Source organism: Brassica napus, chromosome A8, assembly GCF_020379485.1.
Source record: "Brassica napus cultivar Da-Ae chromosome A8, Da-Ae, whole genome shotgun sequence".
In the NCBI taxonomy this organism is placed as follows: domain Eukaryota; kingdom Viridiplantae; phylum Streptophyta; class Magnoliopsida; order Brassicales; family Brassicaceae; genus Brassica; species Brassica napus.
Genome location: NC_063441.1, coordinates 21,804,811 through 21,818,129, shown reverse-complemented (window position 1 = coordinate 21,818,129; position 13,319 = coordinate 21,804,811). Strand labels below are relative to the sequence as shown.

At 35.8% G+C, this 13,319-nt stretch overlaps 3 protein-coding genes across 5 annotated transcripts; 2 read left to right on the top strand and 1 right to left on the bottom strand.

The window, feature by feature from the left end:
• Nucleotides 1-159: 159 nt before the first annotated feature.
• On the top strand, nt 160-4,029 carry LOC106362399 (branched-chain-amino-acid aminotransferase 1, mitochondrial). 2 transcript variants are annotated; one of them, XM_013802291.3, is made up of 10 exons: nt 160-544; nt 661-743; nt 1,859-2,033; nt 2,113-2,289; nt 2,788-2,919; nt 2,996-3,094; nt 3,191-3,307; nt 3,393-3,488; nt 3,596-3,708; nt 3,795-4,029. In XM_013802291.3, the coding sequence occupies exons 1-10, from the start codon at nt 491-493 to the stop codon at nt 3,907-3,909; spliced, it is 1,161 nt and encodes a 386-aa protein (XP_013657745.2). In that variant the 5' UTR covers nt 160-490; the 3' UTR covers nt 3,910-4,029. The 2 variants fall into 2 exon arrangements, with proteins under 2 accessions (XP_013657745.2, XP_013657746.2); XM_013802292.3 differs by having other exon boundaries at nt 289-544; nt 661-734.
• A 1,491-nt stretch (nt 4,030-5,520) lies between these two features.
• Nucleotides 5,521-7,852, top strand: LOC106362401 (branched-chain-amino-acid aminotransferase 2, chloroplastic-like). Its single transcript, XM_022690422.2, has 11 exons — nt 5,521-5,665; nt 5,757-5,839; nt 5,955-6,019; nt 6,098-6,269; nt 6,358-6,534; nt 6,627-6,758; nt 6,832-6,930; nt 7,005-7,121; nt 7,186-7,281; nt 7,352-7,464; nt 7,557-7,852. The coding sequence occupies exons 2-11, from the start codon at nt 5,774-5,776 to the stop codon at nt 7,669-7,671; spliced, it is 1,152 nt and encodes a 383-aa protein (XP_022546143.1). The 5' UTR covers nt 5,521-5,665; nt 5,757-5,773; the 3' UTR covers nt 7,672-7,852.
• On the bottom strand, nt 7,731-12,013 carry LOC106362400 (CSC1-like protein At1g10090). 2 transcript variants are annotated; one of them, XM_022690421.2, is made up of 9 exons: nt 11,708-12,013; nt 10,763-11,224; nt 10,468-10,531; nt 10,168-10,377; nt 9,708-9,896; nt 9,237-9,535; nt 8,617-9,169; nt 8,305-8,538; nt 7,731-8,234 (listed from the first exon to the last, which is right to left on the bottom strand). In XM_022690421.2, exons 2-9 carry the CDS (start codon nt 11,188-11,190, stop codon nt 7,926-7,928), a joined length of 2,286 nt encoding a protein of 761 aa, XP_022546142.1. In that variant the 5' UTR covers nt 11,191-11,224; nt 11,708-12,013; the 3' UTR covers nt 7,731-7,925. The 2 variants fall into 2 exon arrangements, with proteins under 2 accessions (XP_022546142.1, XP_013657747.1); XM_013802293.3 differs by having other exon boundaries at nt 10,763-11,277; nt 11,708-12,010.
• Between the last annotated feature and the right edge of the window lie 1,306 nt (nt 12,014-13,319).

Here is a 13,319-nt window from a genome sequence, read left to right as displayed (position 1 = left end):
ATATATGTGAGCTGGAAAATTGTAAGAAAAATATAAAGAAATGAACCCAACGTTTATAAACTTCTTTAAATACTTTAACAGCATGAGAAGACCCAACTAAATAATTTCTTATCAATTTGTTACTAGTAAACTGTCGTTACATAGTTTTCGTGATAGTATGTATTTATCAACATATTATGGGGATACGATTAGGTTTTAGTAATGTTTTCTATATTTAAAACTTTTCTATTATTATTTTTAATACCGAAAGAAGTAATTAATCATAGAAACATAGCTGTAATCACAGAAGACAAAAAGAGAGAGAAGAAACATAGCTGTAAATGCTTCTATCTTCCTCTCCTCGCTGTCTCTCTCTCTATATATATATATATATCAACCCTCTCTCTCTCTCTCTGCTCTTCACTCTCTAACCTGTCAAAAATTGGTGACAACATCCCATCCAAGAGTTTCAGTTTTGGTGCACACACACAAAGCTCGTACAACATTTTTCATGGCTCTTCGCTGCTTACTTAAATCTCCAACAACTTCCTCTTATATTTCTAAGGTCTGTACTTTTCTCCCAATAAATCTTTTTACTCTTCAATTCAAAAAAAGACATCTGGTTCGTTTGAGGCTTACGCTCCTGTGTGGTTGTCTGGTATGTATTCATTAATATTACAGATCTGTGGATTTCGTATGCATGGGACCAAGGCAGTAGCTTCTGTTGTAGAAGAACATGTATCAGCGATGCTGAGGTCAGAACGGTAATATTACCTACAATACTAACGTTAATTTGTCCTTTCTTTTGTCATTACCACCACATAAATTTACAAGAAAAAGATAAAATGGGATTTAAGAAAATAAAGTACGTAACTACGTTGCACGGAAGCTTCATCGGACGTCCGCTTCCCGCTTCGGAACCGGAATCGGAATCGGAACCTTGTGGAAGCTTGTGGAATCTCGCTTCTAAAACGTTTCTAAAATATTCTCTTTAAAAACCTGTTGGAAGCTTATGATTCCGTTTTGGAATCACGCTTCCATTTTTAAAAAAAAATACAATGTATATCAATAAAATATAAAACCATAGTTTTAATCTATATAAAATAAAAAAAAATTAATAGTAATGAATATTGAATTATAAATATATAAATATCAAAAATAATACTATAAATTATCTTTATGCGTTGAGATTTTTTATTAAAGATATAGCACATATTGAAACATATTGTGTCAATTATTTATGAAGTATTAAAAATAATTAATATAATATTTTTTGTAAACATAATTTATGTGTATTTTTACAGTTTTAATATAAAATCATTTCAAAATTATTATAAATGAATAAATGTTTTATTTCAAATTTAAATCATATAATTTTAGTTCTAATTTTTTTAAAAATTTACATATATTTATATATGGATATACGCTTCCAACACGTACCCGCTTCCTAATATTTTAAAAAATCTCGCTTCTGCGCTTCCTTACGCTTCCGCTTCCACGTATCCGCTTCCGTTTCCGTGTAACATAGGTACGTAAGAAAAAAAACCAGTTGGTAAAAGTGTACTTCGAGTTATACGCGACCTCAAGCTACCCGGTAATCAATGTAATGAGTTCAACTTCAACCCATTCTCCTTCAATGAGGGTAACAAAAGTATAGCAACAATGAAAGTTAAATTAAATATAATTGCATATATGCATGTATAAGAAAATGTTTTATTGTGAAATCTTAAATGTGAAATGAAAATGACTATTATTTTCGAATTTAATTTACGTTTATCAGTGATATTTAATCCACTTATTATAAGAGTCCACTTGTATACTACTTAATTAAAAAATAAAAAAAACCTTTAATAGGCAAAATTTCTTGGGCATGTTGCAGTGAGGATGAAGAGTATGCTGATGTGGACTGGGACAACCTCGGATTCAGTCTTGTACCAACAGATTACATGTTCGCCACCAAAAGTTGTAGAGAAGGAAACTTCGAACAAGGTTGCCTTAGCCGTTACGGCAACATGGAACTCAACCCTGCTGCTGGAATTCTCAACTATGGCCAGGCAAAGCTTCAAATCTTCATCCAAAAAACACACACAAAATATTCATATTATAAACGATTTTTTCTGGTGGATTTTGCAGGGACTAATCGAGGGGATGAAGGCGTACAGAGGAGAAGACGGCAGGGTTCTTATGTTTCGTCCAGAGCTAAACGCGATGCGTATGAAGAATGGAGCTGAGAGAATGTGTATGCATTCTCCTTCTGTTCAGCAGTTTATGGAAGGTGTCAAGCAGACCGTTCTCGCAAACAAACGTTGGGTACAACTTCTCGTCATATTGTTTGCTCCTCGATACGAGGGCCGGTTTAAGTGGGGATAAGCGGTGGTCCAATCCTGTGTTTCTCCATATTTATAATAGTCAGCCCGAATTATATATATAGATATATATTATTTTTAATACAAAATATAATGGAAAGGAACAAAAAAAATGTTTTATATTAAGTATTTTTTGTTTTCACCACAAGTTTTATAAAAAAAAATCATCAATAATATATTAAAAATCTTAAATAAATGTCAACGTAAAAAAAAAATCTTTCTTTAGTTCTCTTGAAAGACTGATCAGGCTTTGTTTCACTAGGTTCCTCCTCCGGGAAAAGGAACAAAAAAAAAGTTTTATATTAAGTATTTTTTGTTTTCACCACAAGTTTTATAAAAAAAACCATCAATAATATATTAAAAATCTTAAATAAATGTCAACGTAAAAAAAAAATCTTTCATTTAGTTATCTTGAAAGACTGATCAGGCTTTGTTTCACTAGGTTCCTCCTCCGGGAAAAGGCTCGTTGTATCTCAGACCGTTGTTGTTTGGAAGCGGAGCAAGCCTGGGTGTGTCTGCAGCTTCAGAATACACTTTTGTTGTGTTTGGCTCTCCTGTTCAGAACTATTTTAAGGTCAGTGCTTTTAAAACGTTACTTTGGTCTTGTTCTTGATCTTGATTTTTGATCATGAATTGGATTGCTTGTATAGGAAGGTACAGCAGCGTTGAACCTCTACGTTGAGGAGGTGATTCCACGCGCGTATATTGGAGGAACTGGTGCCGTTAAGGCCATTTCTAATTACGGTCCAGTAAGTTAAAAACACTCAAGTCAAGTCTGGTATTAAGTACTAAAGTGTTCTGTGTCATAAGTGAGTGTTGTATTGGTAATGAACTGTAAAACATAGGTGCTTGACGCGATGAGAAGTGCGAAAGCGAGAGGATTCTCGGATGTATTGTATCTTGATGCAGAAACAAAGAAGAACATAGAAGAAGTTTCAGCTGCTAATATATTCCTTGTTAAGGTAAAAAAGGAAACTCTCTTTTTATGAAGAAAATTGAATGCTTCTTTTGTTAATGTAAAAACTGAAGTTTCTTGAGTCGTTTCAGGGGAATACAATAGTAACTCCAGCTACAAATGGGACTATTCTCAGAGGGATCATACGAGAGAGCGTTATCGAAATTGCCCTTGATCTTGGTTATAAGGTAAGGTTACTTGAATCCCAAGAAAGAGAGTGTCTTCTGCTCTGTTATACTCTGTTTCTACATTTTCAAACTCTTTTGCAATTCTTGAAAAGTGTGTAATGTAACAGGTGGAAGAACGAGTAGTTCCGGTAGAAGAAATGAAGGAAGCAGAAGAAGTTTTCTGCACCGGAACTGCCGCTGGAATTGCTTCTGTTGGAAGCATCACGTTTCAGAACATAAGGTCTCTTCTTCTTCTTCTTCACATACATGAATATTATAATATTTATATTCTTAGGATCATAAACTTATCTGTTTATAAATCTGCAGGACTGAGTACAAAGTGGGAGATGGGCTAGTTACACAACAACTTCGATCTATTCTTGTCGGAATACAAAATGGTTCTATACAAGACACAAAAGGCTGGGTGCTGGAGATTGACTAATTTGAGAGAAAAAGAGATCATTGTGTTGCACTCTTTGCTGTATAACTTATAAGATAAAACTTATTAAAACCTCAACAATATTGTTTACAATGTTTGCATCTATTCATTGTCTTTAGATGATTCTCCTTAGTTAGGCTTTACCTTTGGTGGTGGATCAACTGAAGACATTTTATGTTGCCCAAAATCATGTAATTGAAATGCCAAAAGAAGCCTAAAATGTCCAAATTATGAGATTAAGATTTACAAACCCTACTCATAGAGATTTTTTTCAAGGAGGTCCACCAAAACCCCAGGGAACTTTGTCAAGGTCTGATCTAGTTTTCCTTTTTAGGAGAAATTGTATCACTTGAGTAGTCTTACTGTTCACAAATTAGCTTCTATTGGTCTGTGAATGAGCATGAATTAAGAATTTATTTAGGACTTATTCACTCTGCAATACTTTTAGTCATTAGTTAACTTTTTTTTATTATCATTAGTTAACTTGCTTCTAATGTTTCTCTTTGCTAAAGCCTGTGTTGTGAATTTGTGATTAGGATCTCAACTATGCAAATAGTTAGGAATGTTGGTAGTTTACAAAGTCTAGTTTTGCTAGATCTGAGCTTCCATGATCTATGATTTTGGCACATGTTCATAGATGATATACATTAGGTTTGGTTGTTAGATTTTGAACTGAAAAAAGGAAAAACGAAGGGGTGAGACAGTTAGACAAAGATATTTTTGATAGGACGTTATGGAAAGGGACATGTTTAATAAGCATAGGATGAAAAACGTTGTTATCAAATCAAAAAGCTCTTTCATTAACGTGATAATGAAGGAAGACGTTGAAAAGACGATGATGTGAGACATTTAACGAAGTTTTATTGTCAGTAGCCTCTGCATCTGATGAGGCTATTACTTGTCGAGTTTATCCCCACCATCTCTGGAACTCATATTGTAATATAATTATTTATTTTGAAAATAATCCATATGGAGGGCCATCCATAATCCCAGACAAGTAGACAACGCACACTTGATGATGAGAACTTGGACTATCTTTCTTTGAAAGTGCGCCATCCCTAAACATTACTAAAATGTGTATTATAACATCATTTTGTCATTGGTCAAAATTTCTCGAAAAATACACTAGCACCCCTTATCATTTCTTTTATCAGTGATCTTTATTGAAAATATTTTGTTAAGAACAAAAAATACCAAATTGAAAGACATTCATCTTTTTAACGTGTATCATATGTTACTAAGTTGTGTTAGAGTTATGTATTATCCGTTCAGCAAACACATGATGGACAAATGCTAAAATAATATACTAATTTATTTGAAGATCCACAAATCTATGTAATTCTATGCACAAGGAGCATAGTGTTGGATGTCAAAAATGAAAAATGAAGCTGATTATATACCAACTTAAAATAATTTACAAATTCAAAAATAGGATATTTCCAAAATTTTCGTTAATTGTTTGGTAATTAACCATTCAAACGAGACAAGAACCACGATCCACTGATCTCGATTAATTCTAGTTCCAGAAAGAGACGTCTAGATCTGATCAGGTAGATAGACACAGTGACGAAGCAAAGAAAAACAATAATAATAACACAGAAAAACTAGATAAGAACTCTTACCAATTTCCACTTTGAATAAAAAAGAAAAAGAAAAAAATAGAATAAAAATTCAACGATTTGCCAAGATAAAAGCACGACATTTCACATAAGCTTGGCAATCACTTACGTGTTAGATACTCAATTTGACACAGTTCTTGGTGTTCTCTTCACCTTTTCTTTTTCTTTTTGTAATCATTCAAGAATTTTCTCGTTTTTTTTTTATTAAATCAATAAGATCATCTTCCACAGGCTCTGCAATTGAGAAAATGTTTAAAGCAATCTCATCTCTGCGCAAAAGTCTGGTTCTACCTCTTCATTCAAATATTCGTACGGTATAAACTGGAAAACATATCTCCTTACTAATGAGTTCTTGTCCAGACAAACATGTCCGAGAATAAAAAACATGTCTGAGAATATTATTTTTTTCTTTGGTTTTATGATGAACAGCTACAAACTTTCTCTAAGTACAACGCACAAGCTGCTTCAGCCTTGCGAGAGAAACCTCTTTATCAGTAAGTTTAGATCCAACTCATATAACTACTGACACTAGAAAGCTCTGTGATCACAATCTTTGTTTCCTTATTAAATAGAGATGATGAGTATGCTGATGTGGACTGGGACAATCTTGGGTTTGGTCTAACTCCAGCTGATTACATGTACGTCATGAAATGCTCAAAAGACGGTGAGTTCACTCAAGGTGAACTCAGTCGCTTTGGCAATATTCAGCTGAGTCCTTCTGCTGGTGTCTTAAACTACGGACAGGCAAGCAAGCCTCTTGCAATCCCCCAAATGTTTCTTAATTTTTATCTCTAGATTGTTCTAACCAAGTGGGGTTATTATTTATTAACAGGCAATTTATGAAGGTACAAAAGCATATAGGAAAGAAAATGGGAAGCTTCTTCTGTTTCGCCCTGATCACAACGCTGTCCGAATGCAGCTTGGTGCTGAACGGATGCTCATACCTTCTCCTTCGGTTGATCAGTTTGTTGATGCAGTTAAACAAACCGCTTATGCAAATAAACGTTGGGTATAAAACGCTTTCTTGTAACACACGTTATATATATCCTCTGAAGAGGTTTCCTTTGGGATTTATCTGAGTGACTTTTTGTGAGTGGTCAGGTTCCTCCTTCAGGGAAAGGTTCTTTGTACATTAGGCCTCTGTTGATGGGAAGTGGTCCTATTCTTGGTTTAGGACCTTCACCTGAATATACATTCATTGTCTATGCATCTCCTGTTGGTAACTACTTCAAGGTATCTTCTCTTTCTCTTCCTCTTTGGATTTTTTTCACTGACAATGGTAAATATTTTCTCTACTTGTTTATAGGAAGGTATTGCTGCTTTAAACCTCTATGTTGAGGAAGAGTATGTCCGGGCAGCTCCTGGTGGAGCTGGAGGAGTCAAGAGCATCACAAACTATGCACCAGTAAGTACTGAAACCCCACTTAGTTTCAAAGATGGAGAGAGGGAACAAGTTTTTATAAATTTAATGTGTTGTAGGTTTTGAAAGCACTGAGTAGAGCCAAGAGCCGTGGGTTTTCAGACGTTCTTTATCTTGATTCTGTTAAGAAGAAGTATCTTGAGGAAGCTTCTTCTTGCAACGTCTTTGTTGTAAAGGTAATAATATACAAGCATAAACACTAGTTCTCTTTGCTGTATCTTCCTAATAACACTAGTTCAGGGTCGGACAATCTCAACTCCTGCAACCAATGGGACAATCCTCGAGGGGGTTACTCGGAAAAGTGTGATGGAGATCGCCAGTGATCAAGGTTATGAGGTAAAACAAATCAAAGGTTGTTTTAGAGCTAAAAAAAAAACTAAGTTTCTCACACTTGGGACATGATTAGGTAGTAGAGAAGTCAGTTCATGTGGATGAAGTGATGGAAGCAGATGAAGTTTTCTGCACTGGAACTGCTGTAGGAGTTGCTCCTGTGGGCACTATAACGTATCAGGACAAAAGGTAAACACCGTCACAATGACTTGAACAAGTTTTACTCCAAAGTTAAAACACAGACTTGGCCTGATGTATTTATATCATTCTGAAACATTTAGAGTAGAGTATGAAACCGGGGATGAATCTGTCTGCCAGAAACTGCGTTCGGTTCTTGTCGGTATTCAGACAGGATCGATTGAAGATACCAAAGGATGGGTCACATGTATCAACTGATAAACCAAATTATCAACCAGATTATGCATTGTATACACAACACTTGTGTAAAACATATATGATATAGAAAAGCTCTTTTGATCATTTCTCTTTTGTATAATAATATTCTTTTGTCTTTTCGCAAAAAACTATGAAAAAAAAAAGAATCCTACTTGTACACAAGTAACCAAGCATTGTTTCATTCCCACCTGCAGTAACTATAAAATTCACATTTTCAATTTAGCAGGCAGAACTGTACAATCCTTCAATGTATCTTATGTTCGTTTATAAATCTCAGCAAATCCTGGAGAATAACGACATGGTGAACCACTGGGACAAGACTTCACTTCAAGATCATGACTAGATTTACTTCTTTGAAACGCTTTTAGCATTTCCGCTTCCAGATTCTCTGGCTTCAGCTGCTCAGAACCTGGTAACTCCTGATCTGAGCAAGGAGGACTGCATCCAGCTTTGCTAGATTCTTGAGAACACAATGGTATCTGAGAGTAGGCAGCTTTCAAGTTGTTATGTAACTCTTCCATCTTTCCAGTGATCTCATCCGCTCTGTCCATAGCGATAAGAATCTGAAAAGAAAGAAATTCACCAGTCAAGATCCCACGAGGATGTGAAAAAAAAATTGAGTAAACTTCTTACCTCAGCTGGATATTTTTGAAAGATAGGAGCAAACCTCTGCCGGCAATACTCACTAAACAGAAGGGTGAGAAGAATCAATGGAATGGTGAAACCTGAAGCAACCGTTGACAGCTTTAAACCGAAGAATCCAAGAGCTATAACTTGAGACAAGATCAGTGAAAAGATTGTAGTGTTATGGAAGATAGGCCAGTATTGTCCACCGCTTTCATATTTTGTAATATAAACGTTGATTATCTGCAAAAATAAAATAAAACATTTGAATCTCTTGTCCATGTACAAAGAGAACAGAGATGATATGAGTTGCAAGTGTACCTGATTCTTGTATATAAGATACGCTAGAAAGAAGTAGATGAGCAGGAACGGTAGTATCAGAGGCGCAATGACAGAGTTGGTGAAACCAAGGAGACCGAACAAGAGTAACCTAGGGATTTCAATATGGTAAGGAAACCTAAGTGTTTCATAAGATGCATCTTTGTTCTTGACAATAACTCTTGCTATCAGGTTCCATATAAGACCCACAGGTTGTATGATCTCACACGCCAAACCAGCCCAACCAGACGTGAAACAGTAAGTCATGAAGAAGCCAGCCTGTGTCGGAACAGCTTTAGCAAGTTGTGCAGGCAAGTCTTTGACACTAGAGAAGATGCTCAACTGCCTGATCACAGAGCCTGAGAGGATATTGACGAAGAACACATTCCAGATGGTGAAGTAGACAACTCTGATACACGCACTTCTCTTTCTCAGACTCCTGGAGATACATCCCTCCAAGGTTGAAAAGTACATCATCAATGGTGGAACGGTATAAAAGAATAGAACCAGTATCACACTTGGTAAGTACCCTGTGATCACCCGGTTCATAATATCCCTGCCATAAAGGATTTGATTAAATCAAAAATAATAATAAAATAAAATAAAATCAATTATACACTCACCCTTTCAAGAGGGGTCTTAGAAAAGGAAAGTTCTTGGATAGAGTCTTTAGTTGAGTTAACCCCTGAATGCCAGTAACAGGAAGAAGAAACACAAACATGAAGGCAACGGCACCAACAAGGGTTGCTATCTTCCGCATCCAAAGTTGGCGATAAGGTACTTTCAGATTTTTCCAGTAGACATCATGAGGCTCTGGAGCCAAGTCTGCCACCCATAGCATAGGATTTGATGTTTGAAGAACCTCCGAAGCAACAAGAGCATCATAACGAGTCTTGAAAAACACAAAAGCAACGGGACGCTCCTGCAAAAATGAGCAGAAATGTTTAAAGCTCAGTTAGTCAAGGTCCATTCAACTTCTCAATGTGCCCTTTTAGGTTTCCTTGAGACTCAGTACTACTACTTCTAAAGCACACACTATGCATAGATCATATAAAGTACAGAGTTCACCTATCAAAGTCAAAAGAGTTCCTTACTTCCTCGGTTGTAGTCAAAGTCAACTCATCAAGCTCCAGCTTTTTGACACTGCCTGCCTCGTCAGAGAGGATTTGAAAAGATTTTGTGGGTCCAGGTCCTGTACAAAAGTTGCATGACTTCAAACTAGGAGTACAGCTTACATCAGGAGAAACATGTTTTATTGCCTGACGCATCTTCTCGGCATCATTCTGAGATAGAGAATTGATGATCAATATATTAGTAAAATCTAAAATGAACTCAGTTGTGCTCCAAAATAAATCACTGCACTTCACCTATGTGTTATAAAGAGTATACACCGTCTAAATGCCAACAGAGAACCAACAAGGAACTGATGTAATATACAAAAGAACCTCAATCGCATAAGCTACTCTAAATCTCTTGAATAAGCATATTCGTGGCGTCCAAGAAAACAAAACAAAAAAGATAATAAAGCCAACAGAATAACACAAAAGGCATTACCAGCAGTCTCTGAATGATGCCATCACGGTAGACCATGAGGTGCGACAAATAACTTGGTGCATAGTAATTTGTGAAGTATTCTCTCACAGTTTCGTTGTAAGATTGATCAGGAGACTGAGGAACAGCACGCATAAGTACTGTAAAATGACTTGGCTTTGAGGAAGATGCAGCAATATACGCCAGCCTCTTTTTGGCTATGGTCTTATACTCCTAAAACACGTATTATAACAGAAGTGAGAGAGAGAGAGAGAACAAAACAATGGAACAAAGAGGATGCACCATGGTATATGAGATCCTTACAAAGTAAAGAAGAGCACATGCCGCAGAGGATATGATGTACAGTGATAGACAATGTACCCAAAGCCTGTAAATAAATTACAAAAGATTAAACTAGAATCAGCAATGATTTATTAAAGATTTCAGCTAAAAAAAATTTTGAAAAATTTGGGAGCCTAAAATTATTTGTGGGGGCTTTTTTTCTATGTAATTTTTACCAAAAAAAATTGGGCGTTTAAAGCCAATGTTTCGTTAGGCTTTGCCCATGATCGGCCCTGATAATATATGACAATACTAGTGGAGGTTAAGGCAGCATTACCATCTTGAGCGTGGATTAAGGTTTTCAATAGTGAATATCGACAACGGCTCGAGATGAGCTTCCTTGTGCTCCATCATCGGTCCGTAATAGTTCACAGGCAGAACAAAAGAGATGCAAACTACCGCAACGACTGAGAAGATACGAATGCTGCAAATAACCATCCTGATGAAGACCACAGCGTCGAGACCAGCAGCAGCCAACATCTCGTCCTCGGTAGTCTCCCAAGCCTTGACGAGCCAACTCGGAGAGGGAGCAAACCTCTCGTACCAACGAGGATCGTTGCGTTTAACTCTTCCACCAGAGAGCATCCGGCCAAAGTAAACGCAGTAGTTGGAGGGCTGTTTTCTTAGGATGGAGTAAAGCGAGACGAGGACTACGCATATCCCGATGTTAATCCCAGCAGAGGTTAAGAGCGCTGAGACATCCATCTCTCACTTTTGTTGTTCAGACTCTTGTCTTAAACTAAAAGGCAGAGAAGAACATAATCAGCTGCTCAATAAGTCGTCTAAAAAGATCTGTAAAGAAAAGCAAAAAGTTTTACAAGAAGAATAAGAAAAAGACTTTCCAAATCCTGAGAGTTAACGCAAGTGGTAACGTTTGATAACATTGAGATCTGGCAAGTATTAGTTGGCATTAAATGAATCTAAGCTATGATTTAAAGACTGATCACAAGTAACCAACCATGACAAAGGATGCAAAAAAAATAGCATAAGAGTTCTAAAACGAAATAAAAATATAACTTGTTAAACCAATCGTTCTCTATAACTAACCACCACAATTTCATATAACCAGAAAAAAAACAGGGGAATCCAATTACTTGAACGTGAACGTGCACGGAACCAAAGCCCAGATTTTTATGAGAGATTCGATCAATAGAAAACGAAATCGCAAAATTTAATCCCAGAAGAAGAAAGAAAATGATAATTCGAGCAAACGATGACTTACACGGAAGAAGAAGATGAACACTTTTGCAAAGATGAACACTTTTTGGTTTGACTTGAAAGAATGAGAAACCCCTGAAGATGAAGATGAAGATGAAGAAGAAGAATCAGAAACCCCAATTATTCGCAAGATTCACGATGTGCCTTATACCCCAATTCCGCGGAGAATTCGCGTTCAAGTTCATATGCCATTATAATCTACAACAAAAAAAAAAAGAAAAAAAGAATTCAAATATTTAAAACTTTTTCCCCTTTTTTTGTTCAAAAAACTTATTAAACAAAAAAAAAAGTCAGATAATTATTAGGTGAGGATTGTCATTTACGGAAAAAGATCATAAACCCAGCAAAAAAGTCAGATAAACTTTCATACATTGCTAATAAAATCTACAAAATTCAAATGCTAACAACTTCCTTTTTTACAATTAAAAAAAAAAAACAAAAAGTAACTTGAAAAAAAAAAGAGATAATTATTGGGTGAGCAATGAGCATTATCATTTACGGAAGAAAAAAAATCATAAAGCCAACAAAAAAAAACGATAAATAATTTTAGGCGACAAATTCCACGTTGTGTGTGGTGTAAATGTGGAAGGTGCCAGATCAAATGACGTGGCATGACCTCAATGGTGGAGACTGTCTCTACGTCGCCAAAGTCTTACTTAACCGGTGATTGCGACTACCATGTCGGCTACTTTATAACCCTTCGATGGTCTCGACCCGATACGATTATGACACGTGACATTCTACAGCGACAGTTAAAAACCGTTTTTTTTTTGCCCGGGAAAGTATTTATAGAAGTAGGGTCGCATATCTAACTAATCCTTGTATTTTTCCCGTGGTGCGAGTGTGCGAGAGACCCATATGAAAAAGAAAAGACCAAACATATTTGTATTAATTGTTCCATTTAACTATAGTTGGACTTTGAGAACATTATTTTTTTGGCCGTATGCATTGCATATAACATGTGTTTATGCCGTGTGCAGCTTAGCTGGAACACTAAAACCAGTATGGTCAGATTGTGATTTGTTTAATAATATACAATCTAGAAAGAAATTAAAATTTTTAGCTTATCAAAATTATAGTGCCTTTTGATTTACAGCCTTAATAAATACTTCTTGGTTTATGGGTATTTCTTGGGAATCACACAAGGTTTAAGAGTTACAACCTTATTATATAGCCGTATGTGGTAGTCCAACAATCACTTTGTGTATAATGGCTATTGCTGGCTATGTAGTAGGTCTAATCGGTGTTTTCTTTTTGTTTCTTTACGTTTTTGTTTGTGAAAAATGTATGGGAAAGATTGCTATCCTAAACTAGATCCGGTGTACGCGCGGATAACATGTTCAAATTAATTAAATTTATACTTTTGATTGGTAGTTTTTTAGTTTAAGAAGTTGTTTGTTAATTTTGTGTATTGTAGATTTAACCATAGAGTTTTGGTTTGAATGTGATGCGGTGATCATTTTCTCTTTTTTAAATAACAGTAAATTTGAATAATATATTGTGTTGAGCAATCAATTTTCGTAGGAGAAATGAATATTTTTGAGTATTTAGTGGTATCGTTACCTATTAGGCTTAAGATAACAGTTTATTCCTCTTTTGGAAGCGTTGTATGATAT

Bases quoted from the DNA above. Each gene is read 5' to 3' on its own strand.
- LOC106362399 (XM_013802291.3), top strand. From the start codon at position 491: ATGGCTCTTCGCTGCTTACTTAAATCTCCAACAACTTCCTCTTATATT. The intron at 2,034-2,112 runs GCAAAGCTTCAA...TGGATTTTGCAG, and splicing joins GAATTCTCAACTATGGCCAG to GGACTAATCGAGGGGATGAA. The intron at 3,489-3,595 runs GTAAGGTTACTT...GTAATGTAACAG, and splicing joins CCCTTGATCTTGGTTATAAG to GTGGAAGAACGAGTAGTTCC.
- LOC106362401 (XM_022690422.2), top strand. From the start codon at position 5,774: ATGTTTAAAGCAATCTCATCTCTGCGCAAAAGTCTGGTTCTACCTCTT. The intron at 6,270-6,357 runs GCAAGCAAGCCT...ATTTATTAACAG, and splicing joins GTGTCTTAAACTACGGACAG to GCAATTTATGAAGGTACAAA. The intron at 6,931-7,004 runs GTAAGTACTGAA...AATGTGTTGTAG, and splicing joins GCATCACAAACTATGCACCA to GTTTTGAAAGCACTGAGTAG.
- LOC106362400 (XM_022690421.2), bottom strand. From the start codon at position 11,190: ATGGATGTCTCAGCGCTCTTAACCTCTGCTGGGATTAACATCGGGATA. The intron at 8,539-8,616 runs GTACACTTGCAA...TTATTTTTGCAG, and splicing joins ATCTTATATACAAGAATCAG to ATAATCAACGTTTATATTAC. The intron at 8,235-8,304 runs GTAAGAAGTTTA...CTTTCTTTTCAG, and splicing joins TTCAAAAATATCCAGCTGAG to ATTCTTATCGCTATGGACAG.